The sequence below is a fragment of the Giraffa tippelskirchi genome, chromosome 2, assembly GCF_054371585.1.
Source record: "Giraffa tippelskirchi isolate mGirTip1 chromosome 2, T2T-mGirTip1v1.2.pri, whole genome shotgun sequence".
Classification (NCBI taxonomy): domain Eukaryota; kingdom Metazoa; phylum Chordata; class Mammalia; order Artiodactyla; family Giraffidae; genus Giraffa; species Giraffa tippelskirchi.
This window is the reverse complement of record NC_137276.1, coordinates 61,014,841-61,033,154: the sequence shown is the minus strand read 5'-3', so window position 1 is coordinate 61,033,154 and position 18,314 is coordinate 61,014,841. Positions and strand designations below refer to the sequence as shown.

Genomic DNA, 18,314 nt, shown 5'->3' with positions numbered 1-18,314 from the left:
ATCTCCATTGCTCTAGGAATATCTGTAGCCTAATGGAGACCCAGATTTCTCAGCTATCAGCTAGGGCACCATCTAAAATGACAGTAGGTATCCTGGTTCCCCAACTGTAGACAGAATTGCCAAAATACTTTTGAGAATCCCTATTGTTCTTATCAGACAAACGTGTGAATGGAAGTCAAACATGTGAAACCAGAATCTGCACTATTTTCTTCCTCTCAGCCTCTTCTCAAGGAAATTCACCCAAGAATGCTTGCACCTCAATGAGACTCTTTAACGGAGAAGAACTTCAAGGCTATCTTGGGCTCTTAACATCCTTTCTCATCAGCATTACTGAGCCATCTGATTCTCCTAAGGGGGCATTCCTGTCCTTGGATCTGCCTTTGCCAGCCATGCAACTACATTCAGGGTACCAGTGTTTATTAATTTAGGAGTCTGCAACCAAAAACCATCGTGCTTTATCTGGTGGTTTCTTTACCGTACCATGTTGAAGCTCTGTTTGGCCACAGAATCTCTGAGACCTTAGCCACACACAGACTGCACAATTTAACAGCAAAACACAGGCTCATGAGGTTGACTTAGCTGTGATTGTGAGAACTGGGAGATTCTGAACCATCTCAATAACCAATCATTAGAAATTGTGCCAATAATGGGCTTCTTTGAATTATCATGTCCAAGCTTGATTATGTGTGTGCATCTAGGATGTCTTTTGTTCTTTCCCTGTGACTATCAGTTCAGTTCAGTCGCTCAGTCATGTCCGACTCTTTGTGACCCGATGAACTGCAGCACGCCAGGCCTCCCTGTCCATCACCAACTCTCGGAGTTTACCCAAACCCATGTCCATCGAGTTAGTGATGCCTGTGACTATACTTGCCTATAAACCTGGGACACTAATAAATATGGATGCTCATTTGCCAAATGATTTTTATATAAAGCATTCTGCGTTCTGCATGACCTGAAAGATCAAGCTGTAAAACAGCAGATAACAAGTCTCGGTTTCTCTTTCAGTTGGTTGTAATAGAAAGCGTGACCAAAAAACAGCTCGATAGGGACCAATATGTTTTAAGCAACTAGCCTGAGTAAATCATCTGCCCAAAAAAAAACCTTAAAAATTCATGTTGTTTATTCCAAAGGATAGTCATTATTTTCTCTTGCCTATACTATATACAAAACTTTTTGTGATTTTTTTTTGGAAGTGACCAGAAGTTACATTTGGATGTCTAGAATGGATTATAATTGTGAAGACTGTTAAGGATAATATCAAGATACTTGGCACAATATACTGAAAATGGTATATGTGAAAGTTACTCGACCAAAATCTTTATCAAGAATCAGCATTAATTCTATGGAATTATCCAGACATAGACTTCTTTTCAAATGACTCAAGATGCTTGCAGACACTTTACTTCTAGCCCATTCTGAAATAATCACAGGTGCTTTCAACACATGGCTTTCCAGACACTATCATTTCTGACACTGGGTCTGAATTGAAGGAAGTTGTGGATGGGAACCTTATCTCAGCTGTCACCATCCCGCCTCATCACCTTCAAACAAAGTGATCAGGCTCAAAGGATAGTCAGGCTACTGGAATGTCTTAGGAGGATGCTGGAGGAGATCGGTCAATGAGATTCACAAGACTTTTCATCCCTCAACTTGTCACTCCATGTTCAACCATCAAAATCAGTTCTGATGCATCACTAGTAGGGAATTTGCTCAAGACTTGCTTTGAATACCTACAACCATGCTTAAATGAGGACTTTGAGAGCAAGAACATAACAAAATAAGACAATCTTTGTTAAGAGAAGTGGAGCCAGCCCATGGTTGTTTCCTGACAGTAATTGAGGTCATAGAAGTTCCAGAGTGCACTATTGGCCCCTGTGAAATGCTCTAGGACCATCATGTAGATTAAGCAATAATTTTTTTCTGGTCATGCATCTGCTAGAATAGTGCCTGGGCCCACTATTACTACATAGAAGTAGCTTTACAAGTTGTATGGAGGATTGGTGAGATGGGTGGGAAGGTGTGAGGCAAGACGAGGAGAATGTAGTGATTTTGGCATTTTGGGGTGCCCTTATAGTCTTGCTGGGGACATCTTTATAGGTTCCTATAGGTGTACCCTGTTGTATAGGCTTTGCCTAGAGAAGTTTTTGCCTGTAAAAGGGATATTGTAGAACACCTGCTTCTCCCTTCCCTATCCCTTCATATAGGGTTGTTATGTCCAGCTGTGCAGGTAATAGACTGCACAACTGTGAATAAAAGCCCTAAGAACAATATCAAACATAGTCACATCAGGAACATTCTCAAGCTTCCCCATAGAGTTAATGATTGGAGGATCAAGAACCCCAGTTTTCTTAGTTAGTTCTGTGGCCTCAGGCAAGCTATATAACAGTAGTGAGCCTTAATTTCTGCATTTGTGAAGTCTATGTTTGTAGGTCTAGGAGTGGAGAAAAGCATTACTTACTGATGTAAGGAATGATATAAGGATGAATGGCTTTATCATTAATTCATTATGGCATAAACATTTATCATTATGCTAATTAAATACCTGAGAGTACTCTTTCACCCTTAGCTGTTTCCTTTGTATGAACCCATTAGTTTTTAAGGACTTTTTTTTTTTTTTTTTTTTTGGTAAAAGGAGGGAGACAGATTTTATGCATGCACTGAAAAGCCTTTATGGGAGAGAGGAAAGGCCAGGAGAGGCCTGGGTAGCCAGTAGGACCCCAGCTACCTTTGGAGGAGTCCCTTTTCTGAACTTGAACTGAAAGCTGTGGGTTTCCATGGCTTCCACAGATCCGGGGGGAGGGGGGCAGCAACCTATATTCTAGGCCATTTTTTATAAGGGACTTGAGCATCTTCAGATTTTGATATCTGTAGGAGATCTTGGAGCAGTGCCTCATGCTGACAGTATAGGGAAGTAGAAGGCCTGAATCTCTTCTGATTAAATATTTTCCTTCCAACCGTGCAGAAACCTGGGTGGTAACAAGCACATTGAAGCAGGTGGTGGAGGCATCAGAGGTTAGTCTGCGGCAGGTGGGGAAGGGAAACCTGCTCGGCGTGCAGGGCCCGGGACTGTTGACCAGCTCCACAGGGGCCTCCTTCAGCACCCTGTAATGGTGTTGGGATCTGTCCTGTGTTCACTTGGGAATTTCCTGGCAATGCACACTGGCTTGTTTCCAGCTAGGCAGCCACCTGGAGGAGGGGCGCATTCTTAGAAAGTGAGCTGCTCCCTTTCCCTTTTAGAACGGTTTTCCTTTTCGAGAGTTCTGTATGGCAATTGGCACCAGCATGGTTATAAAGAGGCTTCACTGAACATGATGGGCCTGTACTCGCATTTAGTCCATCACAGGAATTGTGCCTTATGAGTTCTTTTCATGGCTAGAGGGTCTTCTGGCTTAAGAGGTGTTCTGTGTTTAGGGCTCCACACCCTGATCCGGTGTCTCTTTTGGTTCACTCTGTTTCTCACAGAGAAGGAACTTACTTGCAGTCACTCCCACAGAAACAAAGCTCCTTATTCTTTCCTTTTCTAGCCCCTCCCCTACACCCACATCACTGTGCTCCCCTCCTTTCAACCCCCAAATTCCCTCCAAGCATTGAGAGTTCTGAGGAAGAGAAGGGCAGGGGTGAAAAATTTGAAACTGCCCAAGATGGATAGCAAAAACCCCATGCATAAATAAATTACAGCACAGCCCCCGGATGAACAATGATTGTGTGGTTGAAGACCTGGCTGAATAAGTGTGTCAGGCACTGATTGGAAGCGTGATAAATGCAATGACCTAACAAAGGATTGACTTCTCCTGCAGACAGGCCCCTTTTAATGGATGGAAAGGGAGGAAGCTTCATTTAGAAGGGAAAGGCTGTTTGCCGTGCAGATATGACAAAGGGGAAGTAGACAACCATTGATTTACGTTTGCGAATGACAGTTGAAAAATTCAGCAATAATCATGACAAATGAGAAGAGATGCAGTCAGAGAAAAAAATTGCCGATACGTTAAGCTTGCAAAGAAATGCCAAGGTCACAGAGAAAGGTTCCCAAACTTCTGGTTTTGACAACCTTAATGGAAATAATAGAAAAGATGAGGGTTCGGGTTAAAAGGGATGGCTTGGCACGAAGGGCTGCAGGTGTTGGTAATGAGCGGTGAGTTTGGAGAGGGAGTGGCAGGAAGGCCTCCTCACACCGCTGGGAAAACGGGCTGTCCACAGGCTGCTGAGATGCTTCCTGCTGCCATCAATCCTGCCCTTCTCTCCAAGGTTTGAAAAATCAAGTGAGTGATTTTAATGTCCATAGTAGCAGCAAAAAGGCAAAATGTGGGCTGGGTGTGCCCGTGGTGCTGTAGAGGGGACACCAAATCAGATGTTTTGTTCAACCCTAGTGTATTGCCTCCTTTAATTATATTTTGTGAAAAAAACTGATTAAGAGTGAGAAGTTTTAGGTCATCTGCCTGGTTAAGATGGGTAGGGTGTCTCTTGTTTTGTTCTTTAAAATCATCTTTGTTTTGTAAGGCAGCCAGTGTGCTGAGTTCTGTATTTTTTATCCCAGTAAGAAAGACACATTCTAGAAAGTTGTATCTGTGGATGAGAAAAGTTGATTTAAAAATGTGTATGCATGTGCGGGGAGGCAAGTGGTGTGGAGGAAGCACCTGTGGGCTGGAAATCATCGGGCCTGGGTGATAGTTTCCTGCTAGCTCCCTGTGTGGATGAGGAGAAATTCCCTCCCTTCTCCAGCACGCGGTGTGCTCATGTTTGAAATGGTCTGTGTGTGAGCCTGTATATACATACAAACTTCCATCTAATTTGTATGTTCATACATATGTATCTTTTATTCACCCAGCCCCCCCATTTCAGTAATTTCTATAGTAATTAGCATTGCAGTGTAATCTTTATTTTGGTTTTCTCTCCTCCAAACGTTGTTTATGAACTAAGCCCCCACAATTAAAAAGAAGGATTTTACTTGGATTAAATGAAATGTTATAAAATCATCATAAGGGCCAGCAGGGGTAGGGGAAGTCCTAACACCCTCAAAATATGTGTATCATGAAACCAGTTACCAATATATTCTCCATGGGAATTCCTTAACTTCAGAAACCATTTGAACCATGATTACATTTTTTGCTGAATTCGTGAGATAAATATTTTTTAAAAAACTTATTTATGCGAAATGAAGTTTCAGGACAAGCTTCAGCAAATGTGTCTTAATTTGTGAGTACTCCTCTCTAAATGAGGAATTATTTAAGCTAACTAACTCCCCTTAGCTAGGCCTTGAAGAGAAGTTATCTCATGAAAATGTGTGATGCATTTTGGAGCTGTGTCATATTACAATTCCTCTTCTTAACTGAATAGTTGTGGAGGCCTGCCCTTATAGGGTTAACCCCAAGCCTCACGTCTGCAGGGTCCTGTGGCTGTTTTCATTGGAATTGTCCACGCATGCGAAGGTTCAAAATAAAACAGGTGCTAGGTGTAAAAACAACACTCCATCGACTCAAACATATGAACCTTCAGGTTACCAAAAGCTCTCCAACTTCCATCAGTGAAGACAGGCTATAAACTGTAGAAATGAAGGAGGGAAGGACCAGATTATAAATGAGTTGGGTCTGGTATGTGAGATAATCTTGGGTCTATAATAGTTTCTTAGGATGTCATGCCTACCTGGGGCTGCAGAGTGTGTGTATAAGGAAAGGAGCCTCTTTAGATGAAACATTTTCTAATCAGCTTTATCACTCATATCTGAATTTATCTTATTTGAGGAAAATGCCAATATATTAGCAGGCATGTATGATACACAAGGTGACCCTACCAACTTAATGACATAATACATTATCCTTAATGAAGTCAATATCTTGTCTTTTAGCTGTCTGTCTATTGGGGCGATTAATTGCAGTGTCATTAAAGTTAGCTCTCTTTTCATTTGAGCTTGACAAGTCGCATAAAACTAATGTTCTTAGTTATCAGCTACTGGAATAGGATAGAGGATGGAGGAAATTGTAGGACAAATAAGGGGGTACTGCTACAGCTTACTTGAAGGACTTTTTCCAATGACTGTTTCCTTAGGTCTCTCCTTACCCAGGCGCTCTTGTTAGTTGAAATTCCAGGCAAAACTAGAGGGCTCTTATTCAGACCAGGGTTTGCAGGTGGAGACAAGAGGGAACAGCTTAGAATTACACTTGGTTTGGGAGACTTGGAGCAGTTTAGTTACAGGACCTTGGATACTGGAAAGGTTACTTCCCTAAATAAATTTGTTGAAGTTACCTCTTGAACTGTTGTACGGGAGTGGAGCTGATAGCCTGTGAGAGGATGCGATAAAGAACAGTTGAAATCATATTTTCATTTTGCTCTGAAGTTTTTCTAATTTAATGGGCTCTCTGGCAGAAAGGGAGGGTTGAGGGTGGGGGAAGGGATTTGTGTCTCAACCACACTTTGCAAATGGTTCTAATAAACACCAGCTGATTGTGGGCAATGCCGGAGTGATAGCACCTGGTCCACTGCTAATTGTGAAGCCAAAGCAGGCCTCCCTCCCTGCCGTCCCCCTACCTCTGAAACTATGAGACAGGATGGCTGTAATTTACAGTGTGTTATCTTTGTCTATAGCGGCAAGATGATATGAAGTAAATCAAGGTACAAGTAATGAAAGACTGAGAATTTATTCCTTGGAGCACACTTTAAAGTGTAGTATCTGTTATAGTGGCACTGCCTGAAGACCCTGAAATGAGACTTGGATGAAGGGCAATAAAGCAGCATAGAGGCTCATGTTAATGTTGTTTGTCTGAGGTTAGTAATTGGGTTCCGCTGATGAGTTGTGTGAAGACAAAGTGAGAATCCCAGCTAGTATTGTAAATCTTACATTGTTGGAACAAGAAGCAATCCTAACAAATATTGATCCTCTCCATGCCCAGAGGCGAGGAGGGAAGCAGTGAACTGCAAAGCACTGGCTTGTTTCAATAGCACCAATTACCTTAGTGAAACCAACGCTCTGCATGAAATCCCAGGGTGGCCGCAAACCGTGAATTAGCCATGATTAGGCTTTTTAGTTGGATCCCCCCAAAATCACGCAGGCTTAGCATTCTGTCTCAATTATCCTTATGGTTCTAAAACCATATTCCATGGAAGCAGTTCCTTCCAGTTATTAAAGGCTCTGGTCAGGTATGGATGCCAGTTATGGTTATGTGACTGGCCACTGCCTTATGCACAAAGAGCCAGAGTGAATGTGTCTGAGTTTGACCCCTAGAAAGATGTAGCTTTCCACTCTGGACTTCACTGAAGCAGCAAGTAGGGGGGGTCCATATCCCACATGTAATGGACTTTGTTGTTGTTTGATTCTCCCAACTTCTATTTGTGTTATAAATCCTAAAGATCTTTGGAGAAATGATCTCCAGGGAAGAAAAGACATCCCAAGCTCTGTGTTTTGTGGGACTGGCTTCCTGTTCTTCATTTTAATTGTGAAGGTCCTCTGAAGATCTGTGTTCATCTTATTTGAATGTCAAGCTTCCTTCCTTGGACTCTCCCCCTGAGTTCTCGTTGTGGAAAATTTGGGCCCATGGGAAGAGATAGAGTTGATAAAATCTAGGAGGCCACGCTACACTTTGTCTCTTTCCAGAAGCGAGCTCTTGTTCTGGGCATTCCTTGACACTGCCCTCTACTCTGTTACCCTGGCTGTGAGTGTGCAGTTCTTACTCTCAGGATCATTTCTAAGGCCAGATCTTGACTTTGGGCTAGGTGAGACAAGGTGATATTTGGCTCATGGCCTCCTGACAACTGTGGTTCATCAGCTTTCTTCATGTTTTCTAGCCCTGTGGCCTCCCCTGGGAAAAGAGAGGGAGCCCAGAGCATCTGGTCTCTGATATGACACTGCAACATAAGTGTGTCAACTCTTGCCTAGAACAGAAGAAAGGTGAAGTCAGCCCCACGAAAATCAGGCAGAGAGCCAGGGTTTGAATAAAGAGAACCATGCACCTTCTGGAACTAAAGTTGGGTCTAGGGTACCTGTCTAGGATTCCATGGCACCATAATTAATTAGGTCATTATTTCAACCAGTGTTTATTGAGTGTGTAACTTAGTGCCAAGCAGTGTTCTGGATGCATAGTTGAATAAAACAGAGTTTATATTCTAGTGGCAGGGCTGGTGGTGATGGAATGTAAAAAAATGGGGTAATTTCTGATGTAAACTGTCAAGAATACAAAGAGCTATGGGGATAGAAAGTGGCTTGGGTTAAGAGGAGGCTTCTTGAACTAGAGTGGTCTGCTCTCCTCACACTACACACCAGACACTGGACCTGAATATTTTCCTACGCCACCTCCACCCAGTCTTGTCTCTGCCCAGGCTCACATTGTTCTGGGCAGCCCTGAGATTCCTTGGACCCCACATGTCTGGTTTCTGCTCCTTCCCAAGGTCTAGCTCAAAGAACATCTCCTCCAGGAAGCATTCTGTTTCCACCAACTGAAAATGAGCATTTGTACTCAGAGTTCCTATGCGGCGTTCCACCCCTCCTCCAACTTGATACTTGCACTTTCCATCTTATAGTAGCTCGTGTGTTCATCTCGTCTCCAGTCCTTGTTGTGGGATCCTTAAGTGCAGGAACCCGGTATGGTTGACATCATGTCCCTGGTAGCACTCAGCAGTGTCTTGTGCATAGTAGGTGCTCCATAAATGTTAATTAAATGAAAAATTATGGGGAAGAGCTAGGAAAATTTCTTGTATAGGAGTAGGAAGTGGTAGCTTTTGAAATTGTCTAGAGTTTGATCTGATATATAGAAATGCCTCAGTGAAACACCGATTTACTGTTGTGTAGCTATTTTACTGAGCAGGCTTGTTATATCTGAGTGGACTGGTGATGTCGGTTTGCCTCTCCAGGCAACAAACACGTTTTGGAGGGATTGTTAACTTGAAGGTTGCAATAAAACCTTTACCTTTTTGAACAACTAGCTTTGGTGTCTGATGAGGGCAAGCAAAGACATAGAGTGGTTCCTCTGGTGAAAATGGTTTGACATTTAAAAAAAAATTGTTTTGCAAATATGAATAATTTCAGTAAATACAGGCCAGCCACCTTATGGATTTAGTCTGAGCCCTTCACCCCTGTGTTGGTAGCCTGGACACCTGCAGCCAGCCTGTGGGCTAGCTCCCACCCTTCTGCACAGGGAAAGGGGAGCAAGTAAGTCCATTGCCCGTTGGCCTCCTGAGACACCTCTGAGGATTAAATAACTAATGACCATAAAGTGCTCTGTGAAGAGAGTGCTCTATAAAGTGTTATTGTTGGGGCTGTTAAAAATGGAAAACGACTTTTAATTTAGAAAGAGAACACTCAGTGTAAGGAGGGGTAGCTGTAAAGCTTTTATCGCCACTTGCTTTCCTGAGGCTTCTAAGTTAGTGGTGTTGGCACCATGGCTTGCTCTCCCAGGAGTCCTCTCAACCTGCTTGCAGAGTTTAGGAAAGATGCCAACATGTCACTGGCATGATGCCACCCTGGTCTCTCGCTTGTGTCACAACCTCTTGGTCAGAGCTGTGCCTTGATGGCCCTTGGGGTGCTTTTTATTGATTGGACTTTGTGGGCAAGGAACTTTTTTCTGAGAGCTGGCTAGCTGGAATAGAGAATATTCCAGCTGGTATCGGGGCAGCTGTCAAAACCACATACCACTTGTAAAGATAGAGGCTTATGACTATCAGGCCCTATGGACAACAGCCTGCTTTCCGCAGACAGTCCTTCTGTCCATTTCTTGAGAAACAGGACTCATCTCCTCTTCCTGTTCAATGATGGTTTTCATTTTTTATTGAATTTCACCAACTGTTCCTAGGCTTCCTGTTTGCATTCTACTTTCTCCATGTCACGCTTGTGTGGTTGGGAGGTTTAAAATACATTTGTAAACCTTCACAGTCTGTAATACTTGTTCATGTCTTAATGCATTTTGTGTGTATTTTTAATCCCAATGTTTAGAATTTACTTGGGCAAGCCCTCGTTTTAACATGCAGTGCTGTGAAAGGGAAGGAGACTCTCTGGTCTTCTTTTTTGTTGGCTTCTCTGACTCCTTTGACATGTAATCTCCCCAGCGACCTGCAGCCCCTTTGGGAGAGGAGCCCATAAACTCAGTATTTATCATACAAATGCAGTGATGTGTCTGCATTTTTACGACCCTGCTAAGTGGTGAGTATTCATTTGTACCACCTCACCCCAGATGCCCATCCTGAGGCTGAGATGTTTATCATGCTCTCATCTCTTTCCTAAAGCTTGAACAAGGAGCTTGGGAGCACTATAAACATGTTCCCTTTCATTAAAGAGGAAATTATTATCATGTATTTTAGTAATGACCAATAACATTTCAAATTACTCACATTTATGGCGTACAATCAAGATTATGCTTTACCTCTAATCTTCATGAAGCTGGTAATGATGGGCTCATTAGTTAACCACTTACAGGAAGCTAAAGGCAGGTAGAAAGCCGTGTGACCAGTAGTTAACCAAGTAGCAACTCATTTCTGAGATTATAAACACCTCACTTGGCTTACATTTAATTGATAATGAATGAAGTAAGCCCCATTGGTTTTGTGGTGACCCATGGGGGATTTGGCCTTGGACAGCTTTTCAGTGGTTCATATCATGAAGGATGCTTGTTGTTGCACTTTGAATTTTGGTTCTGGGTCTTTGTTCCAGAAGCTGAGTATTTGGGGAGATTGGTTGCAACATAGTTGATGGCTAGCCTTTGAAGCCTCCCAGAGACTCTGTAACTATGTGTCCTGACTGGTTTTCATCTACCTCTTGTTTGAAGTCCCATCATCCATGAGTCTGATGTAGAACTACTGTGAATCATGTGCTTACATTCACTTTTGAGTTGACACACTCATTTGGAAGAGAGGCTCATATGAAGAAATGATCTGGTTTGTGGTCAGTGCATCTTGCTCTGCCAGCAGGTTGGGAACATAGGTTCAAGGGATTGTGGTTCCATGACAATTTTCCTTAACTGGGGAATGTACTTAGTGGGCTCTGAATTGGATGAGTTAGCAGAAGCACTCATTAATATGTCCAGGAAAAAGAAAAAAAAAAAAAAAGGAATGTAAGACAGAATCATCCTGAGTCCACTCTCATTTAACTTCTTTGAAGATTATATTTTTAAAGTTCATTTTAATTATTAAATTATCTCATCAGAGCTCACCTAGTATCACTCATTTAGGTGCCAGGAACTTTATTGATTTTTTCTTATTTAGTCATATCAACAACCCTATGATGAAATTATTATTTCCTGCATTTTGCAGATGAGGAGAGAGAAGCTTAAAGAACTTAAGTGACTTGCTGTAGGCTACACATCTAAAAGTTTCAGAGCCTCACATATTTTTTCATCATAATTGCCACACTATAGTGTTAAATTTTTGCTTTATATAACTATGTTTTGCTGAAAGAAATTGAAATAAGAAAATATAGTCTATATTTGATTGCATATTTGTAATTTCTTCTGCTCTTTGTGTTTTATAGGACAGAAATTTCTTGTGTGTGTGCATGTGTGTGCTTTTTTTTAAGCTTTCCATTTCTTTTCTTTTTTTAAATTAATTTTAATTGGAGAATAATTGTTTTGCAATATTATGTTGGTTTCTGCCATATATCAGAGTGAATCTGTCATAGGTATGCATATGTCCTCTCCCTCTTAAACCTCCCTCCCATCTCCCACCTCATCCCACCCCACCTCCCACCTCATCCCACCCCACCTCCCACCTCATCCCACCCCACCTCCCACCTCATCCCACCCCTCTAGGTTATCACAGAACACTGGATTTGAGCTCTCTGTGTCATACAGTAAATTTCCACTGGCTATCTAATTTTACATATGGCAATGTATATGTTTCAATGCTACTCTCTCAATTTATCCCACCCTCTCCTTTGCCTCTGTGTCCACAAGTCTGTAGAAAAGAAATTTCATCTGGTAATGTTTCTTTACAGCATGAAGAATTTCTTTGAACGTTTTTTTTTTTTTTTATTACTTAGGTCCCTGGCAACAATTTCTCTTTCTTATCTAAAGTTATCTTTATATTGCTTTCATTTTTAAAGAATATTTTCAGTGAATATGGGATTTTTTTATTATTTCAATAGCTTACAGAGGTCATTCCATTGTCTCTGGCCTCCATTGCTTCTTATGGGAAGTCAGTTGTCACTTTTAACCATGGTTTTCCTGTATGTATATAATGTATCATTTTTCTCTCTGTTTTCAAGATTTGTCTCTCCATCTTTGATTTTTCAGAAGTTTGACAGTGATATTTGAAGGTATATTCCCCCCAAACTTCTAACCTCATAGATGTTTCTAATGTTCTTGTATCTGTACAAGTCAATTTTAATGTTTATTTTTACTGAATTTGGGGGTATTTTTGATCATTGATCTTCATATTTTTTTCTGTCCTATCCTCTTTTTTTTTCTCCCACTGAGACTCTAGTTACCTGTATGTTAGACCATTTAAATGGTCTCGTGGGCCGCAGAGTCTCTATTTATTGTTTTGTATAATATTTCCCCCCCCTCTTTTTCTGATTAGATAATCTCTATTGATCTACTCAAGATCACTGACCTTTTTTCCCTCAGTGTCCATTCTTCTGTTAAGGTCATCTAGTATTTATTTTTTTTTCCATTTTAAATATTTGCATTTTAGCTTCCATTTGTTTTTTTTCTTAAAAAATTTATTTGTTATGAGATTCCCTTTTAATTCATCCACTCATTCATTATAATTATATTTTCCCTTTACACCTTGGTTATGTTTATTATAGCTACTATAAAGTACTTTTGTATCAATTCCACAATCTGGGTCATCTCAGCATTAATGTCTATTGACTTTATCTTGACCGTGGGCCCTATTTATTTTTCCTTAGATTGTCTAGTAATTGATTATTGTATCCTGGACATTGTGGATAATACATCATATATACTGATAGACTAGTTTCTCATTAAAAAAAAAAATGTGTGTGTGTAATACATATGCATGTATCTATATTTATAGTTATATATGGTTGATTTTTTTTTTTTTTTTCTAGCAGGCAGATAATTTAGCTAGACTAAAATTACAAATTGTGTCACCTCTATGATAAGCAGCAGCTGAGGTCTCTGTTCAGTTCTTTCAGACTTCCAGTTAATTTTCACTTAGCTTCTTGTAATCTTCCCAGTAAATATGCAGGTCAGGGTCACTCAAGAATTTTTGTTTTTTATGGGTTTTGAAACTTCACCCTTTGTTGTTCTTTACTTTCTGGGATCTCTCCCTTTACTTTCCACTGTTCTGTCAGTGGCAGCTTCCATCCAAGGACTGTTCCAGCCAGTAGGATTGTGACTTTCTGCTTGTATTTTAGCTACTCTGCCATATAGACTTTTGTTAAGATATGATGTCTATTCATTTTCTGCTGCTTTTGATTGCTTTTATTGCTCTCACATAGTAGCTATAAAAAATATTTTCTCCAAAATTCATCAATATTACTTATGAGCGGGTTAGTCCAATGTAAGCTATTTCACCATTCCTGGAAGCTGAACTGCAGATCTCAGTGTTTAAGAGAAGCTAGAAGTAAGGATTTTTATATGAAACCTCTTGATTATTCATTGTAGTCCACTACCTTGCTATTAAATATCTTATATGAACCAAAAAATCCCAATGATGCCTATGGGTCAAATATGGCTTATTGGCCCACAATTTTCAAATTTTTAACTAGAGCTAATGTTTCTGATTCTCAGTAAAATGCTTTCTCTCTTGGGCTAGGTTAATGTCCGTTTCTCTACCTGCTAGAAGAGATGCTGTGGCACTGGGTAGAGTTTATACATCAGGGAGGAATACTTGCAGAACATGGAGATGCAGTAAAGCCAGCTGGAGAAAGGAGCACCATGGCAGGTGATTACTATTCTGCTTGCTCCTCTTCCACTTGGCCCACTATGTGGTAGTGGTACAGAGAGGACAGGCAGACTAATGGGCTGAATCCAGTTCTCCTCAAATGTTGCTTACATTTAAGATCGCCAATTCATCATTGGGCCCATGTGAGCTCTTTGGTGTTCTAATCCAAAGCACTGTCACACTGGAGAACTTTCTCCTGAGCTCTCCTCTGTCACAAATGTCACTGCAACCAGACAGACGTGGAGCATGTGGCTGCACCTGGGGCCAGGGGATACTTCCCTCAAAAATGGCAGATTTAGGACCAGACAAGGAATTGGTACTTCAGTCATAAATTCCGAGAAGGATAATGCCAGATTCATTTGGCTGCTGGCATTTGATTTGTGAGTGTGCTAAAGGTCTCTGAACCTCTTAGAGGAGTCTGATGAGAATAATATAGTTCAGACTGCCCATTCCCTTTCTTTGTTGAGCTTTGCTTACTCAACAAGTAGGCAGGTAGAAGCATTAAATATTTGGGCTTCCAAGTCTGGTCCTTTCCAATTTTATAACTTTCATAATTTTGTCTGGAAATGCTAATTTCTTTTTCCTGGGCTCTTTTCATCTTTTCTGAGGGATTCCTCCTGCCCATGGCAGGCTTCTCATCCCCTTATGGTGTCACTCTCAGGACAGCATCTGACGTCAGTCACAGAGTACTAGTATGGTAACATTTCAGAACTGGGAAAACTTTTTAGGACTTGTGGTTCAACACCTTCATGTCACAGAGGAGAAAACAGGTGGAGAGGAGAAGGCAGGTTACCTGAAGCTATAAAGCTGTTTGGAGCAGAGACATGGCAAGAACTCTGTTTTCTAGACCCCTCCTCCCCTTGTCTATCACCTCTCCTCATCTCACTGCAGCATTTTAACTTTGACATGAAATTAAGGCATAACATTTTTTCTTGGGTAAAAATCCTCTCTATCTGAGGTGGATGATTTGCCCCAACTTCTTTTGTCCTTAATTCTTGTGTTGTACTAGTTTGAACAACATGGAAATTGCCAATATTTGACCAGTTATGACCTGCAAAATGGCAGTTTTATATGGTTCAAGCTAATACTTAGGATTTGACCTATAGCCCAGGCCACGTAGGCTTTTGCTTTGGGCGACTGTTGATTTGGAGGTTGGCAGGTAACTGCCACACAATGCTGACAGACTGAGATCACAGGTCCTAGGACTGTGTGGGCTTCTGAGCTTGTCCCCTTCCCCATGTCAGATGGCAAGCCTTCCTCTAGGTAGTCACCCCAACAGTGATGTTCCAGATGGGGCTGGGGTGGGGTCACAGTAAGAGGCAGCTGGTCGCCGTCACTGACTGCTGCTATGGCGCAGTAGAAAGTAAAGTGGCCCTCAATGCTTGTGAGCCTGACTCTGAGTCTTGGATTCACTCCCTTTTTAGCTGGTGACCTTGGACTTAAGTTCTTTGGTTTTTAAGTTCTTTAAAATAGGAGTGAAAAGACTTCCTTCACGGTTTGTGAAAATTAAGTGACATACTATGCAAAAGTTCTTGGCCAGTGCTTGTCACATACTGGGGGCTCAATAAACAGCTATTTTGAAAAACATACACACATTTCATGATACCAAGCTGCTAAGCCAGTCATGTTACCTTTAATTCTGAAGAGCTCCTTGTGCCAATTAATAGGTCTTCCCCTTTTCTGTCCATATATTTTCAACCATATAGCTGGACATTCAATGTTCTTCATAGATAATTGCGTTCTATAGATAATTTATCCTCCTAGGTACATTCTGTTTTCACCAAGGGTGTGTTAGTTGCTCAGTTGTGTCTGACTCTCTGCGACCCCATGGGCTGTAGCTTGTCAGTCTCCTCTGTCCACAGAATTCTCTAGGCAAGAATACTGGAGTGGGTCGCCATGCCCTTCTCCAGGGGATCTTCCTGACCCAGGGATTGAACCTGTGTCTCTGATATCTCCTGCATTGGCAGGCAGGTTCTTTACCACTAGTGATATCTTTTGGGACCCCCACTTACTGGTGAATAAAACTTTTTTGCAGACACTCACATACCTTATGTGTAAACTACTGGAGATTCTCCTGGTGCTGTTTGCATAATATTATGCATTCCAGCCCCACATTTAGTGCTTGGTGATTGTGAGGGTTAAAGGTGACTTCTCTTACATCATAGACTGCCTGTTAGAGTCTGATGCCAACATTCTATGTCTTTTGCAGGGAAGTGCTGCTTCTATCCATAGATTATCAGGGAATTCCAGCCAGGTTCCAACTTCCCTGTGATAATACAGTACTTTGTTTCCCAAGCAGGTTAGGAACTGATATCCCCATTATGTAGCATATCATGAAATGAATGCTATTGTTAAGTATAAGGACAGAACATATTAGTGGTATCTTTTATTACACAGTTCATTATAAAAGAACAGCTATTGCTATCCCCGTTTGATAGGTAGCTTGACATTGTTCTTGTGCTGTTAGCTTTGATTAAGGCTGGGATAATGCACTGTTCTTGCCTGTTATGTCCATCAGGAAACAAGGCAGACCAAGGTAAAATAGATGAGCATATGTTGGCAACAGATTAAAAAGACTGGTATAAAGTCCATTAATAATTCTCATATTTAGGATTTGCTTTCTACTATACCTACTGAATCTACAACATTTAATCTCTTCTCTGCACGACCAACTAAGAGAACCTTTTTCCCCTTCTGAGTGATAGGCCTGGATTTTCTGAGACAGAGCATTTGTCTGTCAGGGCCCATGGCTGCTCTGGTGATTTACTTGCCGTCAGATGATGCTGGTGTCCGGTTGGTGATATAGCCTTGCTGGATATGGGGAAATTTGTTACCTTTAGCTTTGACAGGAAGATAATTGCTGATGGTTAACAGAACTGAGCCAAATCCATTGGTTTTTCAGTAACACAAGCATAGGACTGGCTTTGAGAACCCTGTTTTCCCCTGCATAATTGTCGGTTTCAATTTTTTGTTTTTATTTTTTGTAAAATATGTATGTGTGTGTATCTTGATGGAAATGTACTAGCTTCTTCTTTTTTAAATGCTAGCAATGTATTAGCATGAGGGTTGAGGTAATACGTGTTCACTCTACAAAGAATAGAAATTACAGGAAATTTGAGAGAGAGCAGGGGAGGAAATGTGTGATGTGTGGTGTGTGTGTGTGTAGGAGGGGTTTGGTGTCCTGGAACACCGGAGGCAGCCAGCCGCTTGCAGAAGAGGCTTATCATCAGTGGAACATTGTTTTGTTAGGCACCTCTTCTGAGAATATGTGAATCTGGGCCTCCGTCATGTAGCTTGTCAATTTTTCTTCACACTGTGCAATCAAGTGATTGGTTCGACAATGCTTTATAATGTTTGAGCCTCAAGGGCTTCTCCGTAAAAGTCTTAAAAGAATAGGAACAAGCTTGGAGCACCCCGGGGAACAGAAATGTGCTTCACCAGGGCAGTGGGCAGGTTTTGGACTTCAGAGGATGATGAACACACACAGTTCCCCTGTAAGACAGGGGAGGGTACAGGCCATGGGGTATAATTTGAGAAGTCTCTGAAAGGAGTGTGGAGAATGGAATAGAGCTATCCTCTAGTCCTTCCTCTGTCATCCTCTGGCCATTATAATGACAGGCCAGGCCCCTGAGAAGCCCTGGTGTTGTTCCTCTCCCTTTTGGAGACCTGGATTAGGGAGTTGAAATATTCTGCGTCAGTGACTTGGTAGGCTTTGAAGATGTCAGTATCACCTACAGGGAAGCTTGCTTTCTGGGAACTGAGTCTTCTAACCTGCAGTTGCATTCTGAGAGTAGCAGTTCACCTCCTTTTTCTTCTGCATTTTGGGCAGTTTCTTACCTGCCCCAAGATTTTAAATGGGAGCAAGAAGTGTTGGTACTATCAAGTCATGTATTGGGGTTACAACTTTTTCTTGGCAACAGTAATATTCTTCCTGAAATTAGGGGACTCCAGGTCCTACAGTTTTTCAGGAAAGGGTCTCCTGAATCATCACGGTATGTGGAGGTAGGAACTTAGAAGAGCCTTTATCAAGATGCTGAAATTTCTGAGAGAAACCAGATGTTGCCCTCTTTGTTCAACCTCCTTGCCCAACCTAGTGGCCATGTGTATGGATGACTGTAACCTTTGGAGGCTGGGCTTATCACTCATCCACATTCCTCACATCTGTCGAGTCACCAAGCACTCATTGTCCTTTGCCAATAGAATGGTCACATCCCTCCCCTTCGTTCTCTCTCTGTAGCCACTGTCCTCATCAAATCTTCCTTTGGCTTTTGTAATGGCACCGTAGGTAGTTTATGCTTTCAGCTGGCCTTCTCTTGAACATATCCTACTCACTGATGCTATACTTACCTTTCTAAGACATTGATGAGACCATGGCACTCTGATAACAATGTACTCTTTTTACCACTTCCTACCTGTTCAGACTGGCCCCCTCTTTTCTTCTAGATTGCACACTGCTTGTGGGATAAGTCAATATTCTAGTCTCCTGAAAT

General features: G+C 41.6%; 1 protein-coding gene across 32 annotated transcripts in view; it reads left to right on the top strand.

Moving 5' to 3' along the window:
- LRMDA (leucine rich melanocyte differentiation associated) overlaps window positions 1-18,314 on the top strand; it is a 1,316,989-nt gene that overhangs the window by 523,269 nt on the left and 775,406 nt on the right. For 9 of the 32 annotated variants that reach the window (XM_081564492.1, XM_081564387.1, XM_081564394.1 and 6 more), the window contains one exon: window positions 13,696-13,824. The exons of the other annotated variants lie outside the window; for them this stretch is intronic. In XM_081564492.1, the coding sequence (XP_081420618.1) occupies window positions 13,700-13,824 (125 nt within the window). In that variant the 5' untranslated portion in view covers window positions 13,696-13,699. The remainder of the gene's footprint in view (window positions 1-13,695; window positions 13,825-18,314) is intronic. 32 annotated transcript variants of the gene reach the window in all.